General features: G+C 47.4%; 1 protein-coding gene across 1 annotated transcript in view; it reads right to left on the bottom strand.

Annotated features, from left to right (window-relative positions):
• The window catches only part of CDK15 (cyclin-dependent kinase 15), a 66305-nt gene extending 40490 nt beyond the window's left edge, over nt 1-25815 (bottom strand). Inside the window, exons 1-9 of the mRNA XM_015414634.1 lie at nt 25695-25815; nt 23384-23481; nt 22881-22960; nt 21226-21320; nt 17896-17958; nt 13963-14086; nt 10335-10455; nt 8975-9068; nt 6229-6292 (exon numbers count right to left, since the gene is read on the bottom strand). Of these exons, the coding sequence (XP_015270120.1) occupies nt 6229-6292; nt 8975-9068; nt 10335-10455; nt 13963-14086; nt 17896-17958; nt 21226-21320; nt 22881-22960; nt 23384-23481; nt 25695-25784 (829 nt within the window). The 5' untranslated portion in view covers nt 25785-25815. The remainder of the gene's footprint in view (nt 1-6228; nt 6293-8974; nt 9069-10334; nt 10456-13962; nt 14087-17895; nt 17959-21225; nt 21321-22880; nt 22961-23383; nt 23482-25694) is intronic.
• Nucleotides 25816-27662: the final 1847 nt, after the last annotated feature.

Here is a 27662-nt window from a genome sequence, read left to right as displayed (position 1 = left end):
GGGGGGGGGCATCTTTAAGATGCTGTGGTTATCCAAATTCACTGGTTTTAGCAGCATCGCTGATGCAGAGCTGCACGTTTTCTCCACCCCAAACAGAGCAGCCACGACCATCGTGACCAGCAGCAGACTGTCACCCAGGCGAAGCCTACCGGGTTCCAGTCCAGATCTTTTCTTTGAACTGTGATCAAAGCGTCCGCATAGAAGCTACATTTTCCAGTGAATTCAAACAGTCAATGTCCCATCCATCACGTGCCTTTCAGATCTTCTTAGGTTGTTTTGGAAGCCGATAGCTGTGGCTTGGATCCTAAGCGACTTCCCTGCCTCCCCCTTCCACTGCAGCCTTTTGCGTCCTGGAAATTATTGCCTGGGGGCAGGGCGCCCCCCCCCCCCCGGAACAGTGAAGGGCATAAATTGGGGGATCTACACTGGGAGATGGGAATAGGTAGAACGGGCAGAAACTGATGCTGTGCCAAATGGAACAGCGATTTAGGAGCCGAGCCTATGGTAACACTCTGAAATCTATTGCAACATGTGCATCAAAGCTATGGTGGCAGCTTCGAAGAGTGTGCTGATTCCGTGATGTATCTCGGCGTGAGGTTCTAGTGAATGTTGTGGTTATCTAATGCCTTGGTGAAACAAGCTGCAACCATGCCTCAAGTAAGTTTTCACACAAGTCCGGGATCCCTAGTGGTGACGGTCTCAAAGGGTCTGCAAAGAGCTGGAAGACACCAGTTCGTTTGCTTTATTGCTTTTTCACTTGGTCGGATATCTTTACTATTTAGGAAGGGAAGCCATCCTAAACTCAGTTAACGCCATCCCGCCTCCCCCCCCCCAGAGCTCTCATGCCGGGCGCACTTAAAGCCTTGCATAACTCTACTCCTGTGTTTGTTTTGCCCAGGGCTCTAGTCGGGGGGGAGCTCTCAGGTACGGAGCTCCGGAAGAGAACCTCTAGGGGGCGGGGCGGTCACGTGGTGAAGCCCCGCCCCCTTCTTTACCCCGCCCTCTGCTTCGATCCTCATTCCGTTTGGGAATGAGGATGAAGCAGGAGGGTAAGTAGCCGGGCCTTCTGACACACTTCCGGTGATGTCAGGGGGTGTGGCCTTCTGTCACTTCCGGTGATGTCAGGGGGCGTGGCATATGCAAATAAGTTATGCTAATGAGTTATGCTAATGAGCTCCGGCAGCTCTTTTTCTACAACAAGACCCCTGGTTTTGCCAGACTGAATAGCAGGACGCTTAAATCCCCTCTAAATTCCACTTGGGGCTCCCAAAGGACAGGGGTGTGATCCTTTCCTGGATGTGCCAGAATTAAGTTGGAATCTAGATTCCTGGGGTCAAGGATAGGAAAGGATTAGAGATCACAGAAAGTTGCACAAGCTGCAGCTTCAGCCACAATGAAATTGCTCCCTGCTGTGTTGAGATTTTAGGGTTGTTAAATATTGTTTTGTTGTGTCACACTGAAATCTGCACCTCATCTTTGTTTGTTGAGGGTACTGAGGTTTCTATGCCCAAAATGGCTACCCCCTTTGATCGGAATGGTTTTGGCAGCACCATAACCGCCTCTATTATGTGTTATACACTAATCCGTTCCAGTTCTTTACACACGCTGAGAGATTTTTGATGGGATTCACACCAAGTCCCACAACATTTAGTATTATTTCCCATATATTTGATTATTGTGCCTATGAATTTTGCCACTGAGAGGGTGGCACGATCATTGGCATCTGATAGTAGCCACAACACCACAACACCTGGGCTCGCACATTTAGCAGTTCCGTATCTTTAAGTAAAGGGGCGACTAAATTAGCCCTCAACTCATCGAATATAGGGCACTCCATAATAATATGTTCAATGGTTTCAATGGTATGATATGAGCATCTGCATGTTCTATTAGAGTTACTTTATTATATCTGCCCTCCAAAACTGTCGAGAGAAGAACGTTCAGTCTTGCCAAAGTAAAAGCTCTTCTTAGTTTTGGGACTCTGAAACAATCTTTAAAAATCAAGATTGCCCCTGCTGTAGTGCATTGTCGGTGGCTTTCAAAAGAAATAATTAAATACGGCCACCATTTCTGTCAGCGAGGTCACTGACGATTCCTCAACCCAACTGGACTAACCCCCTTAATTCTTTTGGATAGCTACTGCTCAGGTTGGGTAGATGCGATTGAGGATAAATTACAACTTTACGGATTTTCTCCCTTAGCAATATGCCATCTGGGGTTCTCGGGAGCTAAAGAAATGCTTAAACAATTAATCTGGGATGCAGCTCTTCAAGCTAATCAAGCTCAGGCAAATCTCTGTCCGGTGGGAGGGAATCATAGCCAAAATTTCACACTGGCGAACTATCTGTACGTGAATTCCCCGAATACTGCAGAGCTTTCACCTTGACCCCCTTTAATCACCTGCCCTCAGTGCTACTGGAAGGGAGATATCTACACATTCCCTACTCTCAACGTCTGTGTTCCTGCCAACCGAACGCAGCAGCGGAAACAGCGGACCATGTGTTATTATGCTGCCTGTTTTATAAGGACATTTGTTCCGCATACCTCCCCTGTTCTATCCAAGTTCCCAGGAAGATCGGATAATCTCGGGACATATCTTCAAATGTCCCCGAAGAGCTTTACACTCTGCTGGAAATACTCTACCAGTGATCCCTAGCCCTCAGCCAGGGGTCCTGGCTCCTACCTGGTGGAAGTCTCTGCCAAATATCATTCGTGCCCTGCAGGACCTTACGCAGTTCCGCAGGGCATATAAGGCAGAGATGTTCTGCCAGGTATTTTGGTTGAGGACAGCAATGGGTACCATCTTATCAGACACGCCCCCCCCACCTTGCTTTCTCCTGCTTGCAGGACAGTAATACATATTGCATCTACTGTGACGCCACTTGATGTTCTTTTAACTTTAACTTAACTGTTTTATTTTTGGTTTTATATTGTATTTTTCCCCCTATATTGTATTTTTGTTGATAACCCCCCCCCCTGAGCCCTGTGAACTCAGGGAACGGTGGTATATAATCTGAAATTATAAATTAATAAATAAATAAGTTCTGTACACATCTCCTCCTTGCAGACCAATCTAATGAGACTGCCTCTAAAGTGGCCAGATTCTATGCTGAGGCTGTGTCCATAAAACAGCAGATATTCCAAACCTTTTAATAACTTTTATGTATAATTAATTACACCTATCAGGCCATGAATTTTAATCTCGGCATAGTAATCTTACGTTTGTATACAAATTGTGCTGGTAAACTGCTATTGGTTGATCTTTCGGTTGAATTAAATGTAAAAAACAAAAAACAAATTCCTCATCCCCACCTAGCAATACCCCCACATTTCATGGTTTTTAAAAACATGATTTAAGTCCCCTAAGGGTTATGCTGTCTCTTCTGTTCGGCATAACAGTGTACATCTCCCCTGATTTTGTTTAAAACGGGAGGAGGGCAGGAACTGGGTTGGGAGCAGGAAGAAAGCAGCACGTTCTCACTTCACACCAGTTTGATTAATGAGTCTCGACTAATTGTGCGAGAAAGATGCCAGACCTTTACCATGCAGGTTCGGGGTGATTGTTGAGCCAATCACAGCCAGCATGTGAAAATAGGAGATGTTTAGTGTTCAAGCGTCGGAGCCAACAGAAGGCCATTTGGAGCAAGGCACAGAGAAACACCCACTTCTTTGAAAAGACGTTACTATGCTCTGCTAAACCTGTAAGCCTCTGACTGAAAATGTTTCCCCCCCCCCCCGCCCTTTCTTGTCTCTCCTGGTTTTCAGACAGATCTTATCCCCTCTCCATCTCCCCAAGCAAAGGCAAGGCACATTGGCTAGCATGCAGATGGATGGATTTCACATTTCAGGGTTTTTAATATTTCACTTTTATATTGATTTCGCAGAGAATGGTCCTGCTGAGAGGCTGAGAAATGGTGCCTGTCGTTCCCTCCACCCCGCCCACTCTGACACTTGGGTATATGATTGAAAGGTATCCCATGAGAAAATATTAAACAAAGGGGGAGGGAAGGAAAGGGGGAAAGAAAGCCTGCTTTTCAGAGGATACTTCTCAATCTGCCCACCACATCAAAATAAGACACAACTGTCCCTTTGAAGTTCAGGACACAGAAAATTTTCCCCCTTTCTCAAGGGGGGGGGGGGGGGAACTGGCTTGATAAATCACATGCGTGGCCGTGCATTCACACAATACCTGCCCAGAGTGTTTTTGCCTTGCCCACATGACAATCGGTCGCAGAAAGTTTTCAGGGACCTTACAACTTCTCTCCAGAAACACATGAAATAAAATGTACACCCGTCACAGAATTTCTGGATAAAAGAAGATACACTGGACCTATATACAGTCTCAAGGCTTGCTATGTCTGTGGCAACAAAGACAATCTAGTACAAATCAAAAGATAAGGTTGGTACAAGGATACAGCAACTAGCAGATAGCGTCCTTTGAAGCCCAGGGCAGTCGTATCCAACTAAAACTTTGAGATCTGTGACATGAATTAGGGTTGCCAGGCCGTGCCTAACGGCCACTGGGAGCTTCAGAGGTGGGGACTTGTGACATGATATCACTTCCGAGAGAAAATTGGAAGCAATGTCCTGTAGCTCTAGGAATTGCCAGAAACTCTATGGCAAAATCATAGAGTTCCTGGCGAATCCTGAAGGGATGTGACATCACCTCTGGGTTTTCCCCAGAAGTGATGTCATGCTGTGCGCAGTGTCAGTGTTTTAAAATAAATTAACCCTCTGCTGCTTGGAGCAGAAGCGGACAATGACAGTTGCCAATGGGGCCTCTTCCACCACAGCAGGAGACCTTGCAGCCTTAATGATATCCACCTGTTGCCTCTTGACAGTACGTAGCCCTTGCAGAATAGAGGCAGTCTGCCAGGGGTGACACCTCTGGCTTGGGAAGTTCCTGGAGGTTTAGGGGCACTGCCTGGGGAACCTGAGGAAGGGACAGAGCTAAGCAGAGATGTGATGCCATGGAATCTGTCCTCTGGAACTGCCATGTCCTCCAGGGGGACTTATTTTTAAACCATGGGATCAGTTGGGATTCTAGGGGATGATAACCCTACTTTGGTGCATGTACAGAGCCTAGCAAAACAGCCGCGTAATCTGTGGAAGGGCAGGCAATGCCCCCAGATTGCCCATGTGTACCCCTGACCAGTGCTCCCTCTAAGCTGTGGAGTCTTGTGAGCAAAACTTCTACTTTGTGAGCTACTGGCATTAAAGTTGTGAGCGAGTGGTTTGGCTGCTGCATAAATTAGTCTGCTCTGGAGCCCTCCTTCCTGAGCTAAGACAAAAATGTGAGAGCGGGAAGCTAAAAAACTGTGAGCTAGCTCACACTAACTCAGCTTAGAGGGAACACTGCCCCTGACCTCCCTGCCTTGTGCAGTCTCACCCTGCCACTGTGTGTGGCGTGTGGCAATTGAACCGAAGGCTTGCCTTTTCCGAAAGGAAACAGGAGAGACAGAAGCTGCTGGAGGGATGGACTTTGGAAAAAAGGCCTCTAGTGGGAGGGCTGTGGCAGGAAGGAAGCTGAACAGGCAGTCGAGCAAGAAGCAGGAACTTGAGGAACCAGGGTTGCCGGCCTCCCTGTGGGAGGAGGGAAAAAATGGCTGTCGGACAGGCCCGTAGGCAGGATTTTTTTTTGTTTGGTGGGGGCATTTAAATGTTTAAGGGGGGAAGTTAAATTAAAGTTAATTAAATTAATCTGAATGGCTGTCTTTAAAATAAGAGAGTCTGAGCCCATTTCTAGCCCTTCCTTTCAAGGGACATGGCAGCAAGCATGTCAGTTCATAGGAAAAAACAGTTCAGAGGGCATTTAATTGCCTTCAGAAGACAATTTCAGTGCCTTTTGAGTTCCCTTCCACAGGGCAAGAAAGCTTAGAAAGGCACCTCCGATACATCTCCAACAATCACCCTCTCGGCCAGCTCAGTACCACCTAGGTCATGGTCAAAAATAAGGTTTCTGGCGTGGTTATTTGTGGGGCGGGGCTTTTACTTAAGGGGGCAGGGCCCCGAAATGCCCCACTGTAGCTACAGGCCTGCTGTCAGGCTAAAGGCGTGACATCCCTTCTGGGGAAAACCAGGATAGAACTGCTTTCAGAGGGGAACCCAAGAGCTCTTTAAGTGTTGTTAACTTTAGGAAGAAATGATGGATTTACTAATGGGAAAAGCAGTTTCAATTAGTATTCCTATACTGTCTGCATTTTGAAGTTGCAGCCAGTCCACTCGTACCTGGCCGGTAGTGGTAAAGCTTCGAAACTCCAGGCCAAGTTTCCTCCGTTGGGACTCCCAGTATCTGTACAGAGCCAAGAGAGAGAGAGAGAGAAAAAAAATCAATGCTGCTTCTAAAAACATGCATGCACATTCTATTCTGGTCCTGATTTACTTCTGGAGAGACACTCTGAATGCTTTTCATATCAAGGTAGCTGGGAATAGACACCTACTCGACGGGCGGCTCTGACGGGTGCCACTTCCAATAGATCTGTAGCAGCCCAAACCATCCCACACTCTTATTTACAGCTAAGGTGCTCCCCTCGAGACCAGGATTGCAATGATGAGTGATTCTCTGCGGCAGCAACTCCCCCCCGCCCACCCCAACGATAGGCATTCTGAAACCGTGCGCTGCTGTGGCTGTGATCCAAGCCCCCGCTGTTAGGAGATGAAAAGGAATAGATAGTAAACGGATCTTCTGACAGGTGTTCAAAAAACAATCCAGGACACAATTCAAAGCCGTCCTGAGCCTCGGCAATGCAGCACCACGAGATGAGGCGGTCTGAGTCCACCACGGGATTCTGCCCTCAAGCAAACAAATGCTTGCCGGTGAAGATGAAATACCCCAAAGCAAGATTTATTTATTTTTTGCCACTCGGCTGAATGCAAAATACTCTCCTCTTTGGCCCAGGAACGGCAGCTCTTATATAACTCGGCAAACTCTCACCGCAGCCCTGTGGATCTGAACCGACTCTAACAGCAGCAGAGGACAGGACTCACCATAATGGGTTTAAATTAAGGGCAGGAAGGTACCAGCTGGACATTAGGAAAAACCTTTTTACAGTAAGAGTTGTGCAACAGTGGAATCAGCTGCCTGGGGAGGTGGTGAGTGGCTGGACAGACACGTGTCAGGGATGCTCTAGGCTGATCTTGCACTGAGCAGGGGGGGCTGGACGAGATGGCCTGTGTGGCCCCTCCCAGACCGAAGCAGATCGACTGATCAGCGCAGCGCAGAAGAGAACTGGCGGGATGCTGGAGCCTTGCCCTCTGAGCATGCGTGGTGGGGGTTCCTGCGCATGCTTGGGGAGAGGCTCCAGATCCTTCCGAGCTTGTTAGAAGTTTCCTGAACTGGAGCCGGGGCAGGTGCCTTAACCCACAGGTGTGATGCACAGAGACCACGACGAAGATTAATGGGTTTAAATTAAGGGCGGGAAGGTAGCAGCTGAATATTCGGAAAAACATTTTGACAGTCCGAGTTGTGCCACAGTGGGATCGGCTGCCTAGGGGGGTGGTGAGCTCCCCCTCCCTGGCAGCCTTGAAGCAGCGGCTGGACAGACACTTGCCAGGGATGCTCTAGGCTGATCCTGCACTGAGCAGGGGGGTTGGACTGGATGGCCTGTAGGGCCCCTTCCGTGATTCTATGATCTCCCGGAATTACAACTGACTGTCAGACTACAGAGATCAGTCCCCGGGGCTGCTTAGGAGGGTGGATTCTACAGTATCACCCCCCACTTTGGTCCCTCCCCTCCCCAGAACCCACCTTCCCTAGACTCCACCCCCAAACCTCCAGAAATTTCTCGATCTGGAGTTGGCAGCCCTAGCTGACTCAAATGGGATTCAAGAGAGACAAGACCTTGTATTCAGTACATGTAAAAATCACAGTTGACTTACATGGAATGGATCTGGGAATGATCTAGGAGTCTAAATCATCCCCACACGCATCAACCATGCAAGTCAACCGTTTGGAATGGATTAGGGAAGTATATTTCACGCTGCATGCCATATACTAAATAGCTCCTATGATGTATATTCAGAAATATCCTCAGCCACAAAGCTCACTGAATGATCTTGGGCCAGTCACTCTCTTTTTCTTAGCCTAACCTACCCACCTCACAGGGTCGTTGTGAGGATAAAGAAAAGGGGGAAAGTACCCAGCTCTCCCTGGCGGAAAAGGTGGGACAGAAATGGAACGGATAGTAGATAAGCAATATGAAACTTTAAGGAAGGATTCAGGCAAAATTATACAGTGGGGTATTACGAATCACCCACATCACGGGTAGTTTGGACCTCAACGTTTTGAGAAACAGGGATCCAGTTTTCAACCGGGGGGGGGCTTTTTAGTGCATCACAACCTGCTGGATTATGTTATCTTTTCCACAAGTGCTTAAATGATTGTAATTTTATTTACAGATCTTTGATCAACGTTTCTTAATGTGCTGCAGCATACTGGATGTGTGTTGAGAAAGGAATAAATACATTGAAAAATAGAAGGTATAAATATGGGCCATTTACAGACCCAGTACTAATAACACTTTGATTTGACAGCTGACGAGAATAAGGACGTTTCTTGGGATTGTTCTCAAGGAAGCATACAGAGATCAGCAATGCTGAGCAATATTAGTTGCCCTTCAAGGGAGGCCACGATTCCACCCTATGTGGAGCAACAAGACTTGAAACTTCTCCATCCCTACTTCGACTTGCTGTCAATCTAACTGGTTTTAAATTTTGGATGAGACAAGACAGACATCAAAGCAAAGTCCTTTTGATTGATCTTGGTGTTTAAAGGAAAGTTGCCAAATATAGATCAGCTTGTTGGATAAAACCTCAAACCTAAGACATTGGGTTGGAGGATTTCAAGCAAACAATTTTTCTGCTGAATCCAGCCTCCATCATCACAAATTACTAAAAAAAGTGTGTGTGGGGGAGCTGACCCTTTAAGATGCAAATGTTTTTTAATTTCATGCTCAAGACACATCATTATACTCACCTCCCAGATCTCCTCCAGCTGTTCAAAGGTGTTGCGAACCCCTGGAAACAGGGGCTGACCCTGGAGCATCTCGACGAATATGCAGCCTGCACCCCTGGAGGGGGGAAAGGGGACATTCTCTTTATTCGCTCATTCATGCAATACAGCTATTATATACAGAACGACACATACAATACATGCAGATCAAGTATAAAAGAAAAAGACATACATATTTTCAATTGGAAACAACAGTGTGCATGAAAACGTCAAAAGATGGAATGTGACAAGTGCCCACTTTGTTACAAGCATCTCACATGTTTATGGCACCACTGGTGGTCACCTGAATTCCTGCCCTTGGTTCTGGCAGGCAAGGGCTGTCAAAGTTGCAGGAAACTTATTGTGACCTTTTAGGTTTTCAAGGCAAGAGGCTTTCAAGAGGTGGTTGGCCATTGCCTACCTCTGCGTAGCAACCTTGGACTTCCTTGGAGGAGGAGATTGGATTTATACCCTGCCCTTCACTCAGAGTGGCTTACAAATGCCTTTCCCTTCCCCTCCCCACAACAGACACCCTATGAGGTGGGTGGGGCTGAGAGAGCTCTTGACAGAAACTGCCCTTTTTCAAGAACAGCTCTTATCAGAACTATGGCTTGCCCAAGGTCATCCAGCCAGGTGCAAGTGGAGGAGTGGGGAATCAAACCCGGTCCTCCCAGATTAGAGTCCGCGCACTTAACCACTACACCAAACTTGGTGGTCTCCCATATCCAAGTCCTAACCAGGGCTGACCCTGCTTAGCTTCCAAGATCTGACAAGATCAGGGTAGCCTGGGGCATCCAGCAACGCTCCCTCCAAGCTGTGGAGTCTTGTGAGCAAAGATTGTACTTTGTGAGCTACTGGCATGAAAGGTGTGAGTGAGTGATTTGGCCACTGCATAAGCTGGTTTGCTCTAGAGCCATCCCTTCCTGAGCTGAGACAAGAAGTGTGTGAGCCGGAGGCTAAAAAACTGTGAGCTAGCTCACGCTAACGCAGCTTAGAGGGAACACTGGCATCCAGCTCAGGGCAGAGAGGAGCAGAGGTGGTGTGCCGTTGCCTACCTCTGTGCAGCGACCCTGGGCTTCCCAGGTGGTCTCCCATCCAAATCCTAACCAGGGCAGACCCTGCTTAGCGGCTTCTGAGATCCGACAAGAGGGGGTCGCCTGGGCCATCGAGGTCAGGGCTCCAGCCCTTAGGGGTTGTATAAGAAACGCAGGCAATGTCTGCAAAGGGGCTGCTGCCCCACAGCGCCCTCCTGTGCCACCGTGGTCCTTGTGAGATGGCCAGGAGGGAGAAGCCCTTTCCACTGCTCACCCTGCCGACACCGCTGCTAGCTGAAGTTGGCTCTCACCAGATATCCACCTCAGAAGAATACTCCGTGGCTCCCAGCAGCACCTCGGGAGGCCGATATCCCAGCGTCACCACCTCAGCAGAGTAGGTCTGACTGGGAATGGACTTGGCGCGAGCAAGACCTGCCAGAGGAGGGAAGGAAAACCTGTCACCTGTAAACCGCAAGTGACACGTTCATTCTATGTCCCTTCCTGTAGCCTTCATCTATTTGTTTCTTTAAACCATTTTTAATGCTGGCTTTCCACCCAATCAGGGTCCCCAAGGAGACGAACACAAAAACACTTAAAACAATTAAAAACAGCATTTCAAATGATAACATAGTTCAACAAAGGTACACGAACGAGCAAAACCAGAACGAGGGAGGAGGGGCCAGTAACTGTTATATTGGGGGTATGTCAAAGGAAACAAAAAAGTCTTCACCTGCTGGTGGAAGGCCCCGATTGAGGGAGACAGACAAATCTCCCCGGGGGAGGAGTTCTAAGGTGCCACCACCGAGAAAGCCCTTTCTTGGTTGCCACCCATCTAGCCTCAGATGGCGGGGGCAATCGAAGCAGGGCCCCCGAAGCTGACTGGGGGGTATGGGTAGGTTCATACGGGAGAAGGTTGTACATTTTACACCAAGTGGCCTTTGAGATATGTTGGTCCCAGGCCACAGATGCTGGAAGTGAAGGACTGGACGCTGTCACCTGCCTCAGTCTCCAGACTGCGCACGGCAAGAGAATCAGACAGCTAGATAGTCAGACTCAGCTTTCTTCCTGTGTTTACTCTTCTGCCACTGTCCCTTTGATATGTCGAATGCCAGGGAAATTGCCTCTCTTCCTTCCGTTCCCTCTCTAACACACTTTCCCTTGCACACACCAAGAGGGAGGGGGACACGCTGTCCCCATCTTGGCACCAGTGTTCCTTCTAAGCTGAGTTACTGTGAGCTAGCTCACCGTTTTTTAGCCTCCAACTCACACATTTTTGTCTCGGCTCAGGAAGGAGGGCTACAGAGCAAAGTAATTTATGCAGCAGCCAAATCGCTCACCCACAACTTTAATGCCAGTAGCTCACAAAGTAGAGTCATTGCTCACAGGACTCCACAGCTTAGAGGGAGCATTGCTTGGCACCACGAAGCGGATGGCCCTCTCACCATCTGCATCCACCCATAGTTATTTAATTATTTATTTATTTGATTCCATTTGTATCCTGCCCTTCCCGCTGAAGCGGGCTCAGGGCGGCTTACATTAAAAGTTAAAACACAATAAAACACAAATTCATTGCATACAAAACACATAATAAAATTCATATACATTACAACTAACAAGTCACAAATAAATACAGTTAAAGCTGTTCAAATCTATCATACACACAGCCTAAAATTTTTCCTTTACTTTTGTTTGTTTGACACTCAGTTCCAACTAGGGTTGCCAAGTGTATCTTCGCCGGGAGCGGGGGGCTCCCGGCTGGCGTCTTGTGCGCGAGTTTTCCCTTGTATGGCCGTGGCCCCACCCCCAGTGTGCCCGGCGGGCCCACGTCACTTCCTGGTGATGCGCCCACCGGGGTGGGGTCCCCCCCCGGGGCCTGATTCCGTGGCGGCGGAAATTGGTCCTCCAAAGCGGGGGTTTACCCGCCACCCGCCCCCACTTGGCAGCCCTAGTTCCAACATTAACAGGATTCACTGAGTCGGTCTTTCAGGCTAAGGACATATATACTGCCCTCTTTGAGATCTCACACAGAACTATAATAACCCTTACTAACTGAACACCAACTGAACAATTCCAACTGACTTTCATAACGAACATTTCATAACTGACACTCACACAGATCCACTTTAAAAATTCTTCCCACACTCTCTCATCCTCCAATCACAGCACCCTTGTCTCTCTCAATCACTCTACTCTGCATTCACTGCACTGCAACCAAACATTTAAAGAGACACACACACTCTTCAAACAAGGAATCGTTACAGGCGGTAACTATAGGCCATGATCCTATCTCTACATATTCCTATCTAGAATGTAATTCCTAAATAGACTCTTATTAGTCTGATAAGTAACTTTGTGTAACTTTGTAACTAAACTAGGATACCTGGTGCAAAGACGCTCCTACGTGTGTAGCTTAAAGCACTCTGCGAAACTAGTCAGTGGTAACCGGACTAACTATACCAGTCAACCCAACAGTACAGGGTTTATATACCAAGTCAATACCAGGACCTTGGATGGAGCCCAGAAGCAAACTGGAAGCCAGTGCAGGTGGAACAAGACCGGAGTGATATGGTCCATCCCACCCAATCCAGCCCACACTCTGGCTGCAGCGTTCTGTACTGACTGTAGCTTCTGGACGGCCTCCCAGGACAGCCCCACATAGAGCGCCAGTGAATGATATGGATGGTTCTGCCTCTCTTGGCCACTGGTGACCCTGAACCTTCAGTGACGAACTTTCACCGTTCTTTTGCACCTTTCCTGTGGTGAATGCAGATGTCATTTCATTACCATTTCTAATCCAGACAGCTGCTTAGTGCCTTCATTGACAGCCAAGATGGTGCACCAGTTAGATCAGGGGTGTCGAACTCATTTGTTACGAGGGCCAGATCTGACATAAACGAGACTTTGTTGGGCCGGGGCCATGGGTGTCATCAAATGTAATGCCAGGTAGCGGAGATATAAACTTTATAAAGGACACAGACACAAAGGGGTTGTTTTTTTAACTTAAAATAAAAACATGCTTAAAACACTAGCACTCTTGCAATATTTTGTTTATTTAACAGTGTCTGATAACTGACACCTCTTGCTCTGAATTATTGCATCAAAATGTCTGTGCTGTTGCAGTCTTGACTCTGCTGTTCAGGTGTGTATCTGTAAGTTGCAAACCTACAATGATGATGCAGCAGCAGAACTGGAAGAAGAAGCAAAAGACAGCCAGTTCCACTGTGGGCCTGATAGAAACCCACCGGGGGGCCTGATCCAGCACCCGGGGTCGCATGTTTGACACCCCTGGGTTAGAGTCTCACACTGACTAGGCTCTGGGAGACCCAGGTTCGAATCGCTGCTCTGCCATGGATGCTTGCTGGGTGACCTTGGGCCAGTCACACACTCTCAGCCTAACTTACCTCACAGGGCTGTTGTGAGGATAAAATGGCAGTGACCTCAATAGGGAGAAAGATGGGATAATAAATAATAAACCTAAATATTAATTATCTAAAAATCTGAATTCACCTTGAGCCAGTGTGGTGTGGAGGTCAGAGTGACGGAATAGGATTGGAGAGACCTGGGTTCAAATCCTCACACTAGCATAAAGCTTGCTGGGTCACCTTGAGTCAGCCACATTCACCCCTCCTAACCCGCCTCCTAGGCTTGTTGTGAGGATACGATGGGAAAACCATGTAAGCTACCTTCGGCTCCTTGGAAAAAGGCTAAAAAAAGGTACTCAACAGAGAGGAAAATTCTCATTTTAAGCAAACTGGTTTCATCTTGCTGCATCTGCGGTTATTTAAATTCAATTATCTGTATATTCCTTTACAGAAAGAAGGATGAACTCCAAAAATGGGCTACAGGAATATTCCCTCTCCTTCCCCCACTATGCATTCAGTGAGAGAAAAGCCGGTGGCTTTCCATTCACGAGCACCCAGAAGCCCGGCTGTGACTCACCAAAGTCGGCTAACTTGAGCTCTCCAAGGCAACTGAGGAGCAAGTTTGGAGGTTTCAGGTCTCGGTGAAGGATGTGGTGTTGATGGATGTAAGCCAGGGCTCTCAGAAGTTGGAACATAAAGAGCTGGGGCGGGAGGGAGAGAAGGAAAAAACAGACGTCTGGGATTAGTGATTGATAAGTAACCCCTGTGTCAGGAAAAAGCCTTCGATATGAAAGAGAGAGGGAGTAGGCAGGAGAGGGAAGGGGGAAAAGCCTTAAACTGCCTGCAATCAACAGACAGGCCAGGGAAGGAGATTGTTGTCGGGCCAAAGGATTTTAAGTTTGGCTCCAGTGGGAGTCGGCCGCCTGCAGCTTCTCGAAAGCATTTCAGAACCCTGCTTTTTGAAAAGAAGCCAACCGATGGTCGCAAATGTTCGTAATAACTAGCAGCTCCGGCACTTGACCTGGCACAAAGTAGAGCACAAGGAGCTTTATGCTGTCTTTGAAGCATCTGCTTTATTTCGGGCAGAGCACAGGTGGAGGCAGAGAGGCCCTGCTCCAGGACAGCAAATCTGTTCCCCCTCCCCCCCCCCCCCCCCCCGAGAGAGAGAGATTGCATTCCCAAAATCCTTCAACTAGGCTCACAGCTCTGCCTATCTGCTTCTCTCCCTAGGAATCCAAAGTGCTCTTTCTTCACAGACACCCAAATACACACCCGCCCCCTCCATCCAGCTGAGGGGAGCACATCTTCTCAGCCCCTCTGGCAAGGCTCCCTCTAAGCTGTGGAGTCAGTCTTGTGAACAAAAATTCTACTTTGAGAGCTACTGGCATTAAAGTTGTGAACGAGTGATTTGGCTGCTGCATAAATGAGTTTGCTCTGGAGCCATCCCTTCCTGGGCTAAGACAAAAATGTGTGAGTCGGAGGCTAAAAAACTGTGAGCTAGCTCACTCTAACTCAGCTCAGAGGGAACATTGCCCTCTGGGTGTTTGGCCAATACACGCTTCCCAAAACATGAACTCAGCAGGATCCAGTCTCTTGACATGAATACTAATCTTTTTTTTTTTAAACCAACAACAACCCAGAACAAATATCTGTTTGCTGACTTTTGCCCAAGTTCAGCAGAATTGTTTTCTACCTGCAGGGCAAAAGGAAAAAAAAACAGGTTTCTTAAAGAGGAAGTTTTTAAATTCCCACAAGGTCTGAATATGTTGACAGATGTAGAAGAAAGGCACTTGGTTCTCTCAGGAATGCAGGCCGCCTGAGGGACGTTTTCTGTGGAAATAACTGGAAGTGAGGACCAAGATTCAAAGGCTATCTCTACCATTCATTCTCCTGCGGCTTTTCAGATTCCATCTTTCAAAGGCAGCCCCCCCCCACAAACCACAATCCCCCCCCCCAAGAAGAGAGACTTGAGGTGTTGGGGGGGGCTGCTTTCTGAAAGAAAAGATCCGCAAACTGCCACTTTTATTTATTTATTAAAACATTTATATTCTGCTTTTCCTCGTGGTTCAAGGTGGCTTACAATAGTAGTTAAAAACATTTTCAGATAAAACCAAAAATAAAACAGCAAGTAGTGAAGTACTGTGAGGCGTTTGGGAGTTGGGATATAACTCGTTTAATTTTTACAGGAAAATTCACATGGGAATAATGCTTCTGTTGAAAATGGCTGGGAACACAAAATATCCAGAGTAGGAGTTTCGCGTCATCCATTTGTGACTAAAACCTGCTCAGGCATCCAAATTTAAAAAGAGAGTATGTAGCCACCAGAGCTATGTTTTAACTTGATATTATTAATAAATACATGTACTTCTTTTTATCAATGGTTTTAATATTCGCCCTCTTTTCCACTAAACCTTTGTTTGGTTTTGGTTTCCACAGTGCCACCAGCTCTTGGTTGTAGGGTGTGTCATGCAGGTCATGTCTGAGGGAGGAATTGGATGTTATCTCAAAAAAAAAAAATACCCCCCCAAATGCCTCAGTGATTGAGATAACAGGACTGTAGGTGTGCAGGGATTACTTCCACAGAGACCTTGAACAGTGATAAGGACACTGGGTGTGAGCTCATGAGCAGTTGGGCCCAACAGCCACGTCTCCCCTCCAGATCAAATGGACACAGTTCACTCAGCCACATCTGTTAAGTGTTCCCCCAGCATAGTCATCCTGTCGTGGGATGACTTGGAGCTGGGTTAAAAAGGCACTACATCACAAGTGGTGTTTTTGGTGCCCTGCGCATTCATGGCACATGGCCAGATGTCTGAACGCAGGGGAAGGCATGCAGAACGGATTTAGCAATCTGAACCTGCAGATCCGTTCCTGCCACTAGTGAGGTTTTTTTTTTAATTTTGCCCCTATGCGCATGTATGCACATACGCATGAATGCATATGTGAGCATGTACATGCAGTTATGCACGTGCATGAGCGCACATGTGCACGCATGCATTAAAAACATTTTTCCCAGGAAGCGTGCTCCGTGTCTGAGGCACTGCGGTAATATGGATGCTTGACCACGGGAAGTCTGCATGGGTAGCCCGCAGCAGGGTGTGCTGTCTGGATGATATGCCCTGCAACACTTTAAACCGGTACAATTAGAGGCAGCACCCTATTGTGCCAAGCCACCAGTGTGACTACAGCCACAGACTCAGCAGGACTCCTCAAAAAGCCCCAAGGGGGTTGGGGATCACTGGTGCAGCGAACATGTTCCCCCGGTGCTGACTTAGAGCCCAGCAGCCTCCAAGCTAGGGTTGCCAACCCCCCCGATTTAGCAGGGGTCCCCTGCTTTTGGGGGGGGGTTCTACCCGCCGCCAGCCAGCTGGCCAACGGGGGAAGCCCCGCCCCAAGCCCCAGCACCCGCAGCCACCCTTCTCCCTGCACTTAAAGGGGCTCCCTTTAAGTGCAGGGAGCTGGCGTTTCCTGCGTGCCCGATCGGGCGTGTGAAGCCTTCCAGCTCCCTGCACTTAAAAGGGCCCCTTTAAGTGCAGGGAGCTGGCATTTCCCCACGCGCCCATCGGGCGGACATCCCCAACATGACGTCATCACGTCAGGGATGCCCCGCTCCCTCCTGGAATGCCCCCCAAAGTCCCCCGCTGGGGGCTAAAATGGACTTGGCAACCCTAATCCAAGCTGGGGGCCCTCAGCTGAAACTCCCCCTCAGCTGAAAACCAGCTGAGGAGCCTCTACTTTGCCCTCCCTCCCTAGAGACAAAACAGCCAAAAAGGAAGGTGTGAAAGAAACGTGGCCTTTAAGGCCTCTGTCCCCTTCAGAAAGACTGAGTGGGGCAGCCAGGCCCATGTGGAAAACCAGAACGCCGTTAACCATTGTGGAAACAATCCAAAGTGCTACAGTGCCTGACACTGGCTGCTCCTACAACTAGCAGTGCAATCCTAAACAGAGGGGTTTTCCACCTCACAGGGAAATGGCAGGCTTGTGTAGTAAACTGCCCTTACACCAGCATAACTCCGAGTGACGCCGGCATAGGGGTCACTCAGGTCCCTATTCCGATTCGGCCCCTCAGTTTAGGGTTGCTCTGTTAATTTATTTTAGTGGCTGTTGAACCCAGGCTTCCTCAGTCCAACCGTCTATCCACTGCAACATTCTGGCAAGAAGAAGGAGGAGGAGGAGGAGGAGGAAGAAGAGGAGATTGGATTTATACCCTACCCTTCACTCGGAGTCTCAGAGCAGCTTACAAACTCCTTTCCCTTCCCCTCCCCACAACAGACACCCTGTGAGGTAGGTGGGGCTGAGAGAGCTCTTTTGAGAACTGCCCTTTCAAGGACAGATCCTGTCAGAACTATGGCTTGCCCAAGGTCATCCAGCAGCTGCAAGTGGAGGAGTGGGGAATCAAACCTGGTTCTCCCAGATTAGAGTCCGCACACTTAACCACTACACCAAACTGGCTCTCTAAGTAACCTGATCTCGGCATACTGAAGAAGCATATGGCCCTGTCAGAACTTACCATGGCATTGTGAAGATGAATTCCCCCTGGATGCTGGGACATATACTGTGCCAAGTCTGTGTCCTAAACAATGTGGAAGAGAGAAAGACAGACAGGAAATCTAGTCCTCTGAGAGCTTTTCCACAGAATCTGACCAGGGGGTTCAACCACACATTAGAACTTGGAGTCCAACATGGCTACCCTCTGAAGCTATTGTAGAACTTGTATGAGATTCCCACAAGTCTGTTTTTTATTTAAATAGTACAATAGTCTGCCTGCTTATAAGGGACGGGGGAACAGCCTTCCTACAGGAAAGTGAAACATCAAACCATGCTGTGCAACATCGCAGGTTTTTTGCCTCTGCTATAGGCGCTATCGTGACATGCTGGTCCACAGTCCAATGACCACCGGAACATGATGTCTCGGGCAGTGATGCTCTGTATTCTTGGTGCTTGGGGAGCCACAGTGGGAGGGCTTCTGGAGTTCTGGCCCCGCTGGTAGACCCCCTGATGGCACCTGGGTTTTGGCCACTGTGACACTCAGAGAGTTGGACTGGATGGGCCATTGGCCTGATCCATCATCATGGCTTCTCTTATGTTCTCATGACCGGTGACAAAAAAATCCTATTGAACACAGTGGAACATATATTTGTATAAACGTGCTTTGGACTCATACTGTAACAGTCCAGTCCTTGGCAGTAACACCATTCAGAGTCGTAACTCTGCTTATGATGGCAGTAGAACTTAAATAGCACACAATGGTTAGATGCTCCTTGGTGAGGGACTGTCCCACCCAGTGCAACGGGACACAGCACTAAACCATATCAGATCAAGCATTTTCTAAAATGGATTATTTCATTTCTAGTTTTATCCTTTGCTTCCTTCAAGAAGATTTAAACGGCAGGTTTTTATGCTGGACATACAATGGTGTAATATTGAATCGACCACTAGAGGGAGCAAAACTTGTGCGGAACAGAAACACACACACACAAACCTCTGAAGGCACAGGAAGTTACAAGCCAGGAAAATAAGAATACCGAAAAGCCCAGAGTAGCTTTTAGGGCTGTGAGTATAGTGGGGGGGGGGGCTCATTTTATTCCGCACAACAGTTTATGACTGCAGAGACTGTGCGTGATCCAAGATGTGAAATAAAGTCATGTTACTTTCCAATAGAAGTCCTGTTGCTTGCTAGCGAAAATGATCAAGGCGTTTCTACATTTTTTTTTAAAGAGTTGTTGGTTTATTTATTTTTTGCTCCAGCATGACCCGAAACGTCTACTCCTCTCTCCTTTTTTATTTTTGGAACTTCCAGCCTGATTAAAAGTTCTGGTGGACTCAAAGGCTTGCGCATCATCTTGTGTCATTTTGGTTGCTCCTAATAAAAAGCATTATATGTATTTTTGCTCTAGTTTGGGGACATTACAACACAGGTCAGCAATATTATTTCCCAGCTTTCCTTGCTCTACACAATGCAGCCGCTGGGCGCTTCAGTTTCAATTCAGAGATACTGAAAACTCCCAGCATCTTGGTTTTCATGAGGGAAGGTTGCCAGGTCCCTGCTCTGTTTATTCCAGCTGAGGAAAGCATCTCGGTACCAGTAAGTTTTTTCCAGAAGAATCAAAAGCCGACTGAGAAGGGCGGGGTGGTTCAGCATGGAAAACGAAGGTCAAAACGTTTGCTTGCTTGCCTAGATAACAGGCTACTTTTCCAGCAATGTGGCCTTTCCCTTCTGGTGCTGGCTGTTCCAGTTAAATCACAATGCCTACATTATATTTTTATTTTTTATATCTGGTTAAAAGGACCACAGGACAACAGAGAATGTGCCGTTTTTGCCCCTATATTTAGGAGCGGTGGTAGCTCAGTGGTTAAGACGCTGAACTGCAGGCTGGAAGGTTGGTAGTTCAGCAGTTCGAGACCTGAGTGCCGCATGACGGAGTGAGCTCCTGTCTCTGGTTCCAGCTCCTGCCAACCTAGCAGTTCGAAAGCAAGAAATTGCAAGTAGATAAATAGGTACCACTTCGGTGGGAAGGTAACAGCGTTCCGTGTGCCTCAGCATTTAGTCATGCCGGCCACACGACCACGGAAATGTCTTCGGACAGCGCTGGCTCTTTGGCTTGGAAACGGAGATGAGCACCGCAACCCTAGAGTCGGATTCGACTGGCTTTCAAGCAAGGGAAACCTTTACCTTTTACCTATCACATTATTTATCCTAGCCATGATTAGCCAGAAGTTATTACTAACAAGGATGCTGTCAGAATTCCCCCGAGAACAGCAAGAGGAAAGGAACATGTTAACATCTCATTTCTGTGACAGCACTGGGAAAAGACCGTTGCCAATAAAGTTGCCAGCCATGGGTTGGGAAGTATCTGGAGATTTTGGGGATGGAGCCAGAGGAGAGCGGGGATTGGAGAGGGACTTCAGTGGGGTGTAATGCCATAGAGTCCACCTTCCAAAGCAGGCATTTTCTCTAGGGGAACTGATCTTTGTCACTTGGAGATCATTTATAATCTCAGATCTCCAGCCACCACCTGGAGGTTGGCAATGCTAGCCACCACCCAAGCCAGAACTCTTACCACCTGCTCTGCCCACCCTGTGGATTAGTCTGCTGGTGGCAGATAGATCTGTGGGTACTTCACCGTTTTCTGTTGTTATTTTGACATTGTAAGATTTTTTTTGGACATTGTTATTTTTTGACTTTTTAAAATTTTTATACTTTTTTTACCTTTGAGTCTGCACTGAGTAAAAGGAAAAGTGGGTTGAAAGTCCTCGGATAAACAAACATGCCGAAACGTTCAGGTAGCTGCCGGGGAGGGGAATTTTGGTTGAGAGGTTGTCTTGTTTGCATTTGTGAAATAATTGACTTCACCGCTAGATTAGGAGTCCATTCTCAGGCTGGATGCAAGAGGAATCGACTCCTGCCAATTTCAGTGCCCAAATAAAGCACTTTTAAAAAAAAGTGGCTTTTACTTAAGGGTTGTTAGAAGTAGGCTTGCCAACTCTGGGCTGGGAAATTCCTGGAGATTTGGGGGTGGAGCCTGGAGAGGGCAGGGCTTGGGGAGGGAGGGACCTTAGCAGGGTCTAATGCCAGAGAGTCCACCCTTCAAAGCAGCCATTTTCCCCAGGGGAGCTGATCTCTGTTGCCTGGAGGTCAGTTGTAAATTCCAGATCTTCAGGCCCTACCTGGAGGCTGACAACCCTAAGAAGGGTGAAAACAAGTAAGAAGCACCAGTCATGGTGATGTACTCGCTCCTCATATAGCCATTATATTAAAAGAAACTTCATAACATTACAAAAATATAGATGGTCTCCTCATTGGCTCACAGGTGTTCACGAAGCGTAGACAGGAACTCACCATATACTCAAAAACCAACGTCAGGGTCTCCTTCGTCTGGATGATATCGTGCAGCAGCACAATATTGGCGTGCTTTAGGCCCTTGAGGAGGGATGCTAAGGAAACAGCAGAAAGAGTAGTCAAGCCGAGAACAGCCATCCCTGTGAAAGGAAGCCGTTTGAGGCTGTGGATTCTGAGGTGATGTTGAGACAACCTCCTGGAATTCAACATCTTGGGATTAACAGCCTGGAATTTGGAGTTGAGGCAGTAACGTGACAAGATTTGTGTTCTTCCCTACAGAAGTGACAGGGAAGTTAAAATTATGAGCGTGTCCCTCCCCCCCCAGACATGGTCTGCTTTTCTTATTGGTGTTACAAAGTGCAGGTCATGCCCTTAGAGAGGGTGAACAGTTGCCTGATAGATTCTAGGACAGGCCAAAGATCAGTACGGGGATACCGGCATGAAAGCATACCTCAAAGGACTAACTCTAATTTATATTAGAATCCAATCCCATTCTTAAACTCATTGTCCTGGTAGAGTCTCTCTTTCACCCAGGACCACTTTGAAATGCAATTGGGGTGGGGGGACGACACAATGGGCATTTAAGTCTGTAGGCTGGCCTGGTAGGCAAGCAGTTGTTACACACACACACACACACACACACACACACACACACACACACACCCCTCCTTTCACTTTAGTGTGGGAAAAGATTAGTGTGGCCCACTGGGACCACGAGGCAGACTAAAGCGCTAGTCTTAGTAATAAATTAAGCAAGCTGTTTTGGATATTACATTTGACTGGATCATCTAAAGGTCTGATGGGAATAACAGTTAAGAAAATAAATAAATCCGGGAGACATCAAGAGAACTTCAGACATGTTGTCCAGTACTGTGACTTCTCCCGGTGACCAAAAAAGAGCAGAGGGGGAGAAGGAGGAAAAAAGCATCCTCTAAGGTTGCCAGCTTCAGGTTTGGAAATTCCTGGAGATCGGGGGGGGGGGGTGGAGCCTGGGAAGGGCAGAGTTGGGGAAGGAGCTCAGCAGGGTATAATGCAGTGTGCACCTCTTGATTTTGTAGGGGGGGGACTTAATTTCTAAGAAGACAGAAAAAAAGAAGGGAAGGTAAGGGAAGGGAAGGGCACCCTTTACATTCCCAGGAGCAGTTTACTTTTACATCCCACGTTAGAGGATCCAGGCCCCAGTACTAGGGTTACCATCTCTCAGTTTGGAAATACCTGGAGTTCTGGGGGCGGAGCCTGGGGAGGAGAGGGCATAATGCCATAGGGTCCCATCCTCCAAATCTGCCGCCTTCTCCATGGGAACTGATCTCCATGGTCCGAAGATCAGTTGCAATTTGAGAAGCTTGCCGGGCCCCACCTGGAGGTTGGCAACCCTGACCAGTACCAAAGACTGATTTGTAAAATGAGGCCCTGGCACAGATTAAGCCGTGGATTCGCTTTATTTATTTAAATGTATATCCTGCCCTCCCTGCCAAAGCAGGCTCGGGGTGGCTTACATAAAGTATATAAAACAGCTAAAACAGAAACTGAATAAAATCGTAACAGTACAGTTATAAACACATAACATAATATAATATAAAGTGCTAGTACAGTTTGTATCAAGATGGCGGGCATTAGCAGCATCCACAGGCAACATCCAACTTTGTGTTTCTTACCTTCTCTTATAGTCGTAAAAGGCACTCCTTCCTCAGTCTTCAGTCGGATGACTTTCAGTGCTACCAGCTGGCCGTATATCCTAATGGGACCGAAGACAACGAGATGCCCCACTCAGTGCGCATGTGAGCCAAAGTCCTCATGGCTACCACAAAGACTTAATTTATTTGCTTCAATAATACCCCCGGGCTTTCACCCCAATGTGGACCCAAAGCAGCTGACATCATCCCCCCCCTCCTTTTTATCCACACTCTACCTGTCAGGTAGGTTAGGCTGAGGGAGTGTGATTGGACCAAGGTCACTCAGTGAGCTTCCATGGCAGAGCAGGGATTTGAACCTGGATCTCCCAGATATTAGTTAGACACTTTAACCACTACATCACACTGGCTCTCATTTATAAACTGTGAATCAGCCTTCAGTTAATTGTGGCAATCACTTTCCAAATACACTGAGTAACTGCCATGGACTCAACTAGTACAATTACTTCCTGTACAGAAATACTTGCCTGCTGATCCCCTTGTACACTGTAGAGTGAGAACCTTCATTCAGCTTCTCAAGTTTCAAGTAGGATGTAGCATTTCCAAATGGGAGCACCTTTCTTTGCTTACGTGGGTTGAGGAGGAATATGGAATAAAGAAACAGATACCTGTGATTGGATTATTTTGGGTTTACATAACAGTTAGTAACTGTTGAAGTTACACAAAACACTTCATCAAGAAAAATGAGGAAGCAGATAATATGCACGAGATTAAAAGATACTTAACCATTTATTTATTTGTTTATCAGATAAAAGGCGAAAGAGACATGCTTTCTTCCTTGCATCTGATCTTCCAGACTGGGTTTATTGATCACTAAGGGAAAAGTTATGGAGCTGCGGTGGCTCAAGTGGTTAAGACGCTGAACTGCAGGCTGTGGAAGGTCAGTAGTTCAGCGGTTCGAGACCCGGGTGCCACATGATGGAGTGAGCTCCCATCTCTGGTTCCAGCTCCTGCCAACCTAGCAGTTCGAAAGCAAGAAATTACAAGTAGATAAATAGGTACCACTTCGGTGGGAAGGTAACAGCGTTCCGTGCACCTTGGTGTTTAGTCATGCCGGCCACATGACCATGGAAACGTCTTCGGACAGCGCTGGCTCTTTGGCTTTGAAACGGAGATGAGGACCGCAACCCTAGAGTCGGATTCGACTGGCTTTCAAGCAAGGGAACCTTTACCTTTACTTTTAAAGGGAAAAGTACTTTGCCCATGCTTGGAGGAACTCTCCTATTTACATACACTTCACATGCTCCAAGACTGAGATCAATAACTGAAATTGGTCTTTATGACTGAAAGTAGGGGTACCAACCTCCAGGTGGGACCTGAGGATCCCCCAGAATTACAGCTCATCTCCAGACTACAGAGATCAGTTCTCCTGGAGAAAATGGATACTCTGGAGGGTGGACTCCGTGGCATCGTACCCCCCACTGAGGTCCCTGTCCCCCCCTTGGCTCCACCCCCAAATCTCCAGGAGTTTCCGAAGTTGGATCTGGAAACCCAACACCCTCATCCCTGGCTGCTGGCTAGGGAGGACCTGAGTCAATTCAAGACTCAAGTGAATCCCAGACTACTGTGCAGATTACAAACACATGCAAACATTGATAACAACTACAGCATTTCTAGTTACTCTGGAACAGCAGTGTCACAAAACACTGTCACACTCACAACCAGTGTCTGGTCTGGGTTGTGGGCCATTTACAATCTTCCCTTTTGTGGAGAAGGGTGGGCGGATTTCAAGTCTGCCTTATTTTGCCAGAGCTCCAGGGTCCTCTACCGGAGCAATCTGTTAAATGACTCTCCTTCCCCGTCCCCGCTCCCCCGGGCGGGGTTATCTGCTGCAGTCACTGGAAGTATCTGCCTGTATGAATACAAATTCATATCTGAGATTCCAACACCGAGTTCTGAAAATGCTACCCAAAGACCTGGTCACAGGCAGACAAGTAGGGTGTCAACCTCCAGGTGATGGCTGGAGATCTCCCGGTATTACAATTGATCTCCAGGCAACAGAGATCAGTTCCCCTACAGAAAATGGACACTTCATAAGGCAGACTCTATGGCATTGCACCCCATTATGCTCCCCTCCCCAAACCCCACCCTCCCCAGGCTCCACCCCCAAATCTCCAGGAATTTCCCAACCCAGTTAGCAACTCTAATCACTGCCTGTGTCTTGGGTAGTGTCAAAAGGCAGCAGAGGTTCATCAGTGGCTATTAGCCACAAGGTATAAGGGCTTCTGGAGTTCTGGCCCTGCTGGTGGACCTCCTGATGGAACCTGGGTTTTGGCCACTGTGTGACACAAAGTGCTGGACTGGATGGGCCATTGGCCTGATCCAACATGGCTTCTCTTATGTTCCTATGAAGGTTTTATGCCACACTGCCATGCTAATTGCCTTCCTTGGATTGCCAAATATCTCCCTGCCCCTGTCCTGCCACATTAGAGGTATTAGCTTCACTGCTTGGCAGTGGCTTCCTAGAGGCCTACAAGCTTGTTAGCTCTACGTCCCTCATAGAAGTAAAATCATCTCATGTTTACCACATAACTTCACAATTTCTCAGTACTGGATGTCACATTGTTATTTGCAATTATATATTTGATAACTTTCCATATGGCATTTTGGCTGTTTCTCCACAATCCCATATTGCTGTTTCTGCACTGATGGCTATTAAATGCTATGATTCATATAATCTAATTCTAGTCTACTGTCAAGCGCTCCAGGCCTTCGGGATTGGTTTGGATACGCATTCAGATTCAGAAATGACAATAAAACTAGGACACATTCACTCACCCACTGGACTCTCTCAGCAAAATCCTGCTCCTGAGATGGGGCGCTGAAACGGCGTTGCTTTACGCTTCCACCTTTTTTAACCTGGAGCATATGGAACCATTGCGGATCTGAAGAATTCTCAGGTTGTGATATTCTGTGTGCCTCTGTTAACTGACAGGGAGAAGTGGCAACCAAATTTAGGGCAATTATATCTTTCGTCATATCCCTATCTTGTCAGATTTAGGCTTCAGTTTCTCAATTGCTTTCAGACACCTGGTCAGCTGGAAATGCAAGATAGACCTGTCATCTGCATATTGGTGAAAAGCCAGTCCAAATCTCCGGAAGACCTCTCCCAGTGGTTTCATGTAGCCGTTAAAGAACATAGGGGACAAGACGGAACCCCAAGGGACCCTACAGGCAAAAGGCCAAGGGGCTGAGCTGCAGTTCCCCAAAACCGTCTTCTGAAACCTCCCCTTCAGGTGGGACTGGAAGCGCTGTAAAATGGTCCCCTGAAGTTGCTGTAAAATGGTCCCCTGAATTTGAGACTGGTTGATAATTATTGAGATATCCTGGGTCTAGGATGGGCTTCTTTAGAAGTGGATGCACCACAGCCTGTTTCAAGGTGGTGGCAAAAATACACTATCTCAAGGAAGCATTAACGGCCTCTCAGACCAAGTCAATCAGCCCCCTCTGGATATGCTTGCCAACATCCAGGTGGTGCCTGGAGACCTGTAATTGTAATGGCTCCTTTGGAGGGTAGACTCTATACCATTCTGCCTCATCAGCAGACAAAAATAACACAGAAAGGACAAAGATCTGATAAAGAACTGGCCTCTTAGTGTATGAAAGCCCTTTCTTCAGAGGGCCCACTGACACCAAGTACCTTCCAGAAGCAATACGAGACCTTTCATTTATTCAAAAATTTTGTAGCCATGGCGATACTGGCAATTCTTTCTCCTACAGATCACTTTGTATTAAATGCTGTTATCATTTTTGCAGTACCCTAACCAATTCTAAGTCTTCAGTGCCAGGGCAGGTAACAATTCTACCTTAAGAAACAAATGCATGGATAACACATGCCAGCGATGCTAGGAGTGAACCGGTCCAACAATAGAATGTCTTGCCAGTGTGTTCGGTGGAAAAAAACCTTCCAAAAGGACTTGTGGAAGCTTCCTGTGGACCTAAGCCATATAGCTGGTTTGAGAGTAGAAAATTCTAGCCATACCTTACTTTCCCTGACATTTCTAGTTTTGTGGAACAAATATTGCTACTGAGACTCTAATCTGGAAATCTCTGTATCTTCCATGGAGAACTTGGCTGTTATCCCAAAAGAACATCAAATTCCAGCATCCGAGTAGCGTATTACATACCTTCCCAAAAGACTCTGCTCTATTAGGCCGAACGGTGTCTTGCAGTGATGCATCTTCAGTCTCTTCTTCGCAGCAATGTTTGCACCCAGGACTGAAAGCATTTCTACAGAGAACTTCTCCCATGTTATCCTGTCCTCCAACTGCCGGATCTTTTCCCTCCCTCTTATCACTGTTTCCTCACAGCTTGCCAGAGACTAGAAATGCATGAATGTGCATATGACTTGCATGAGGCCTCTGTCCCAAGCCCCATGACTCAAGGATAGTTTTTCTCCACATTCCCGTTTTCCACATTCACCCAAATAAATACAGAAAGACGCTTATTATAAAGCATTTATTAAGGTCCTCATGAGTTCTCCAACGGCCAGCAATCCTCAACCCGGTCACATGGCGCCAAAGAAACCACTGATTTTTTTTCCCTGGGTCAGTAGCCATGTGGAAATTTGAGTCCAGCAGCATCTTAAGCACCAACAAAATTGTCCAGGACATAAGCTTTCATGAGCCAAAGCTCACTTCTTCAGATGAAATGAAAATCCTTCTTCAGGTCAGGATTGATAGGTACTCTTTCGTTATTCCCCAGCAAAGATGACTAAAAAACGTGGTTTCTGTGTACTATAGCAGC

This window comes from Gekko japonicus, unplaced genomic scaffold, assembly GCF_001447785.1.
Source record: "Gekko japonicus isolate JY-2015 unplaced genomic scaffold, Gekko_japonicus_V1.1 scaffold855, whole genome shotgun sequence".
NCBI lineage: Eukaryota > Metazoa > Chordata > Lepidosauria > Squamata > Gekkonidae > Gekko > Gekko japonicus.
This window is presented reverse-complemented; position numbering and strand designations above follow the sequence as displayed.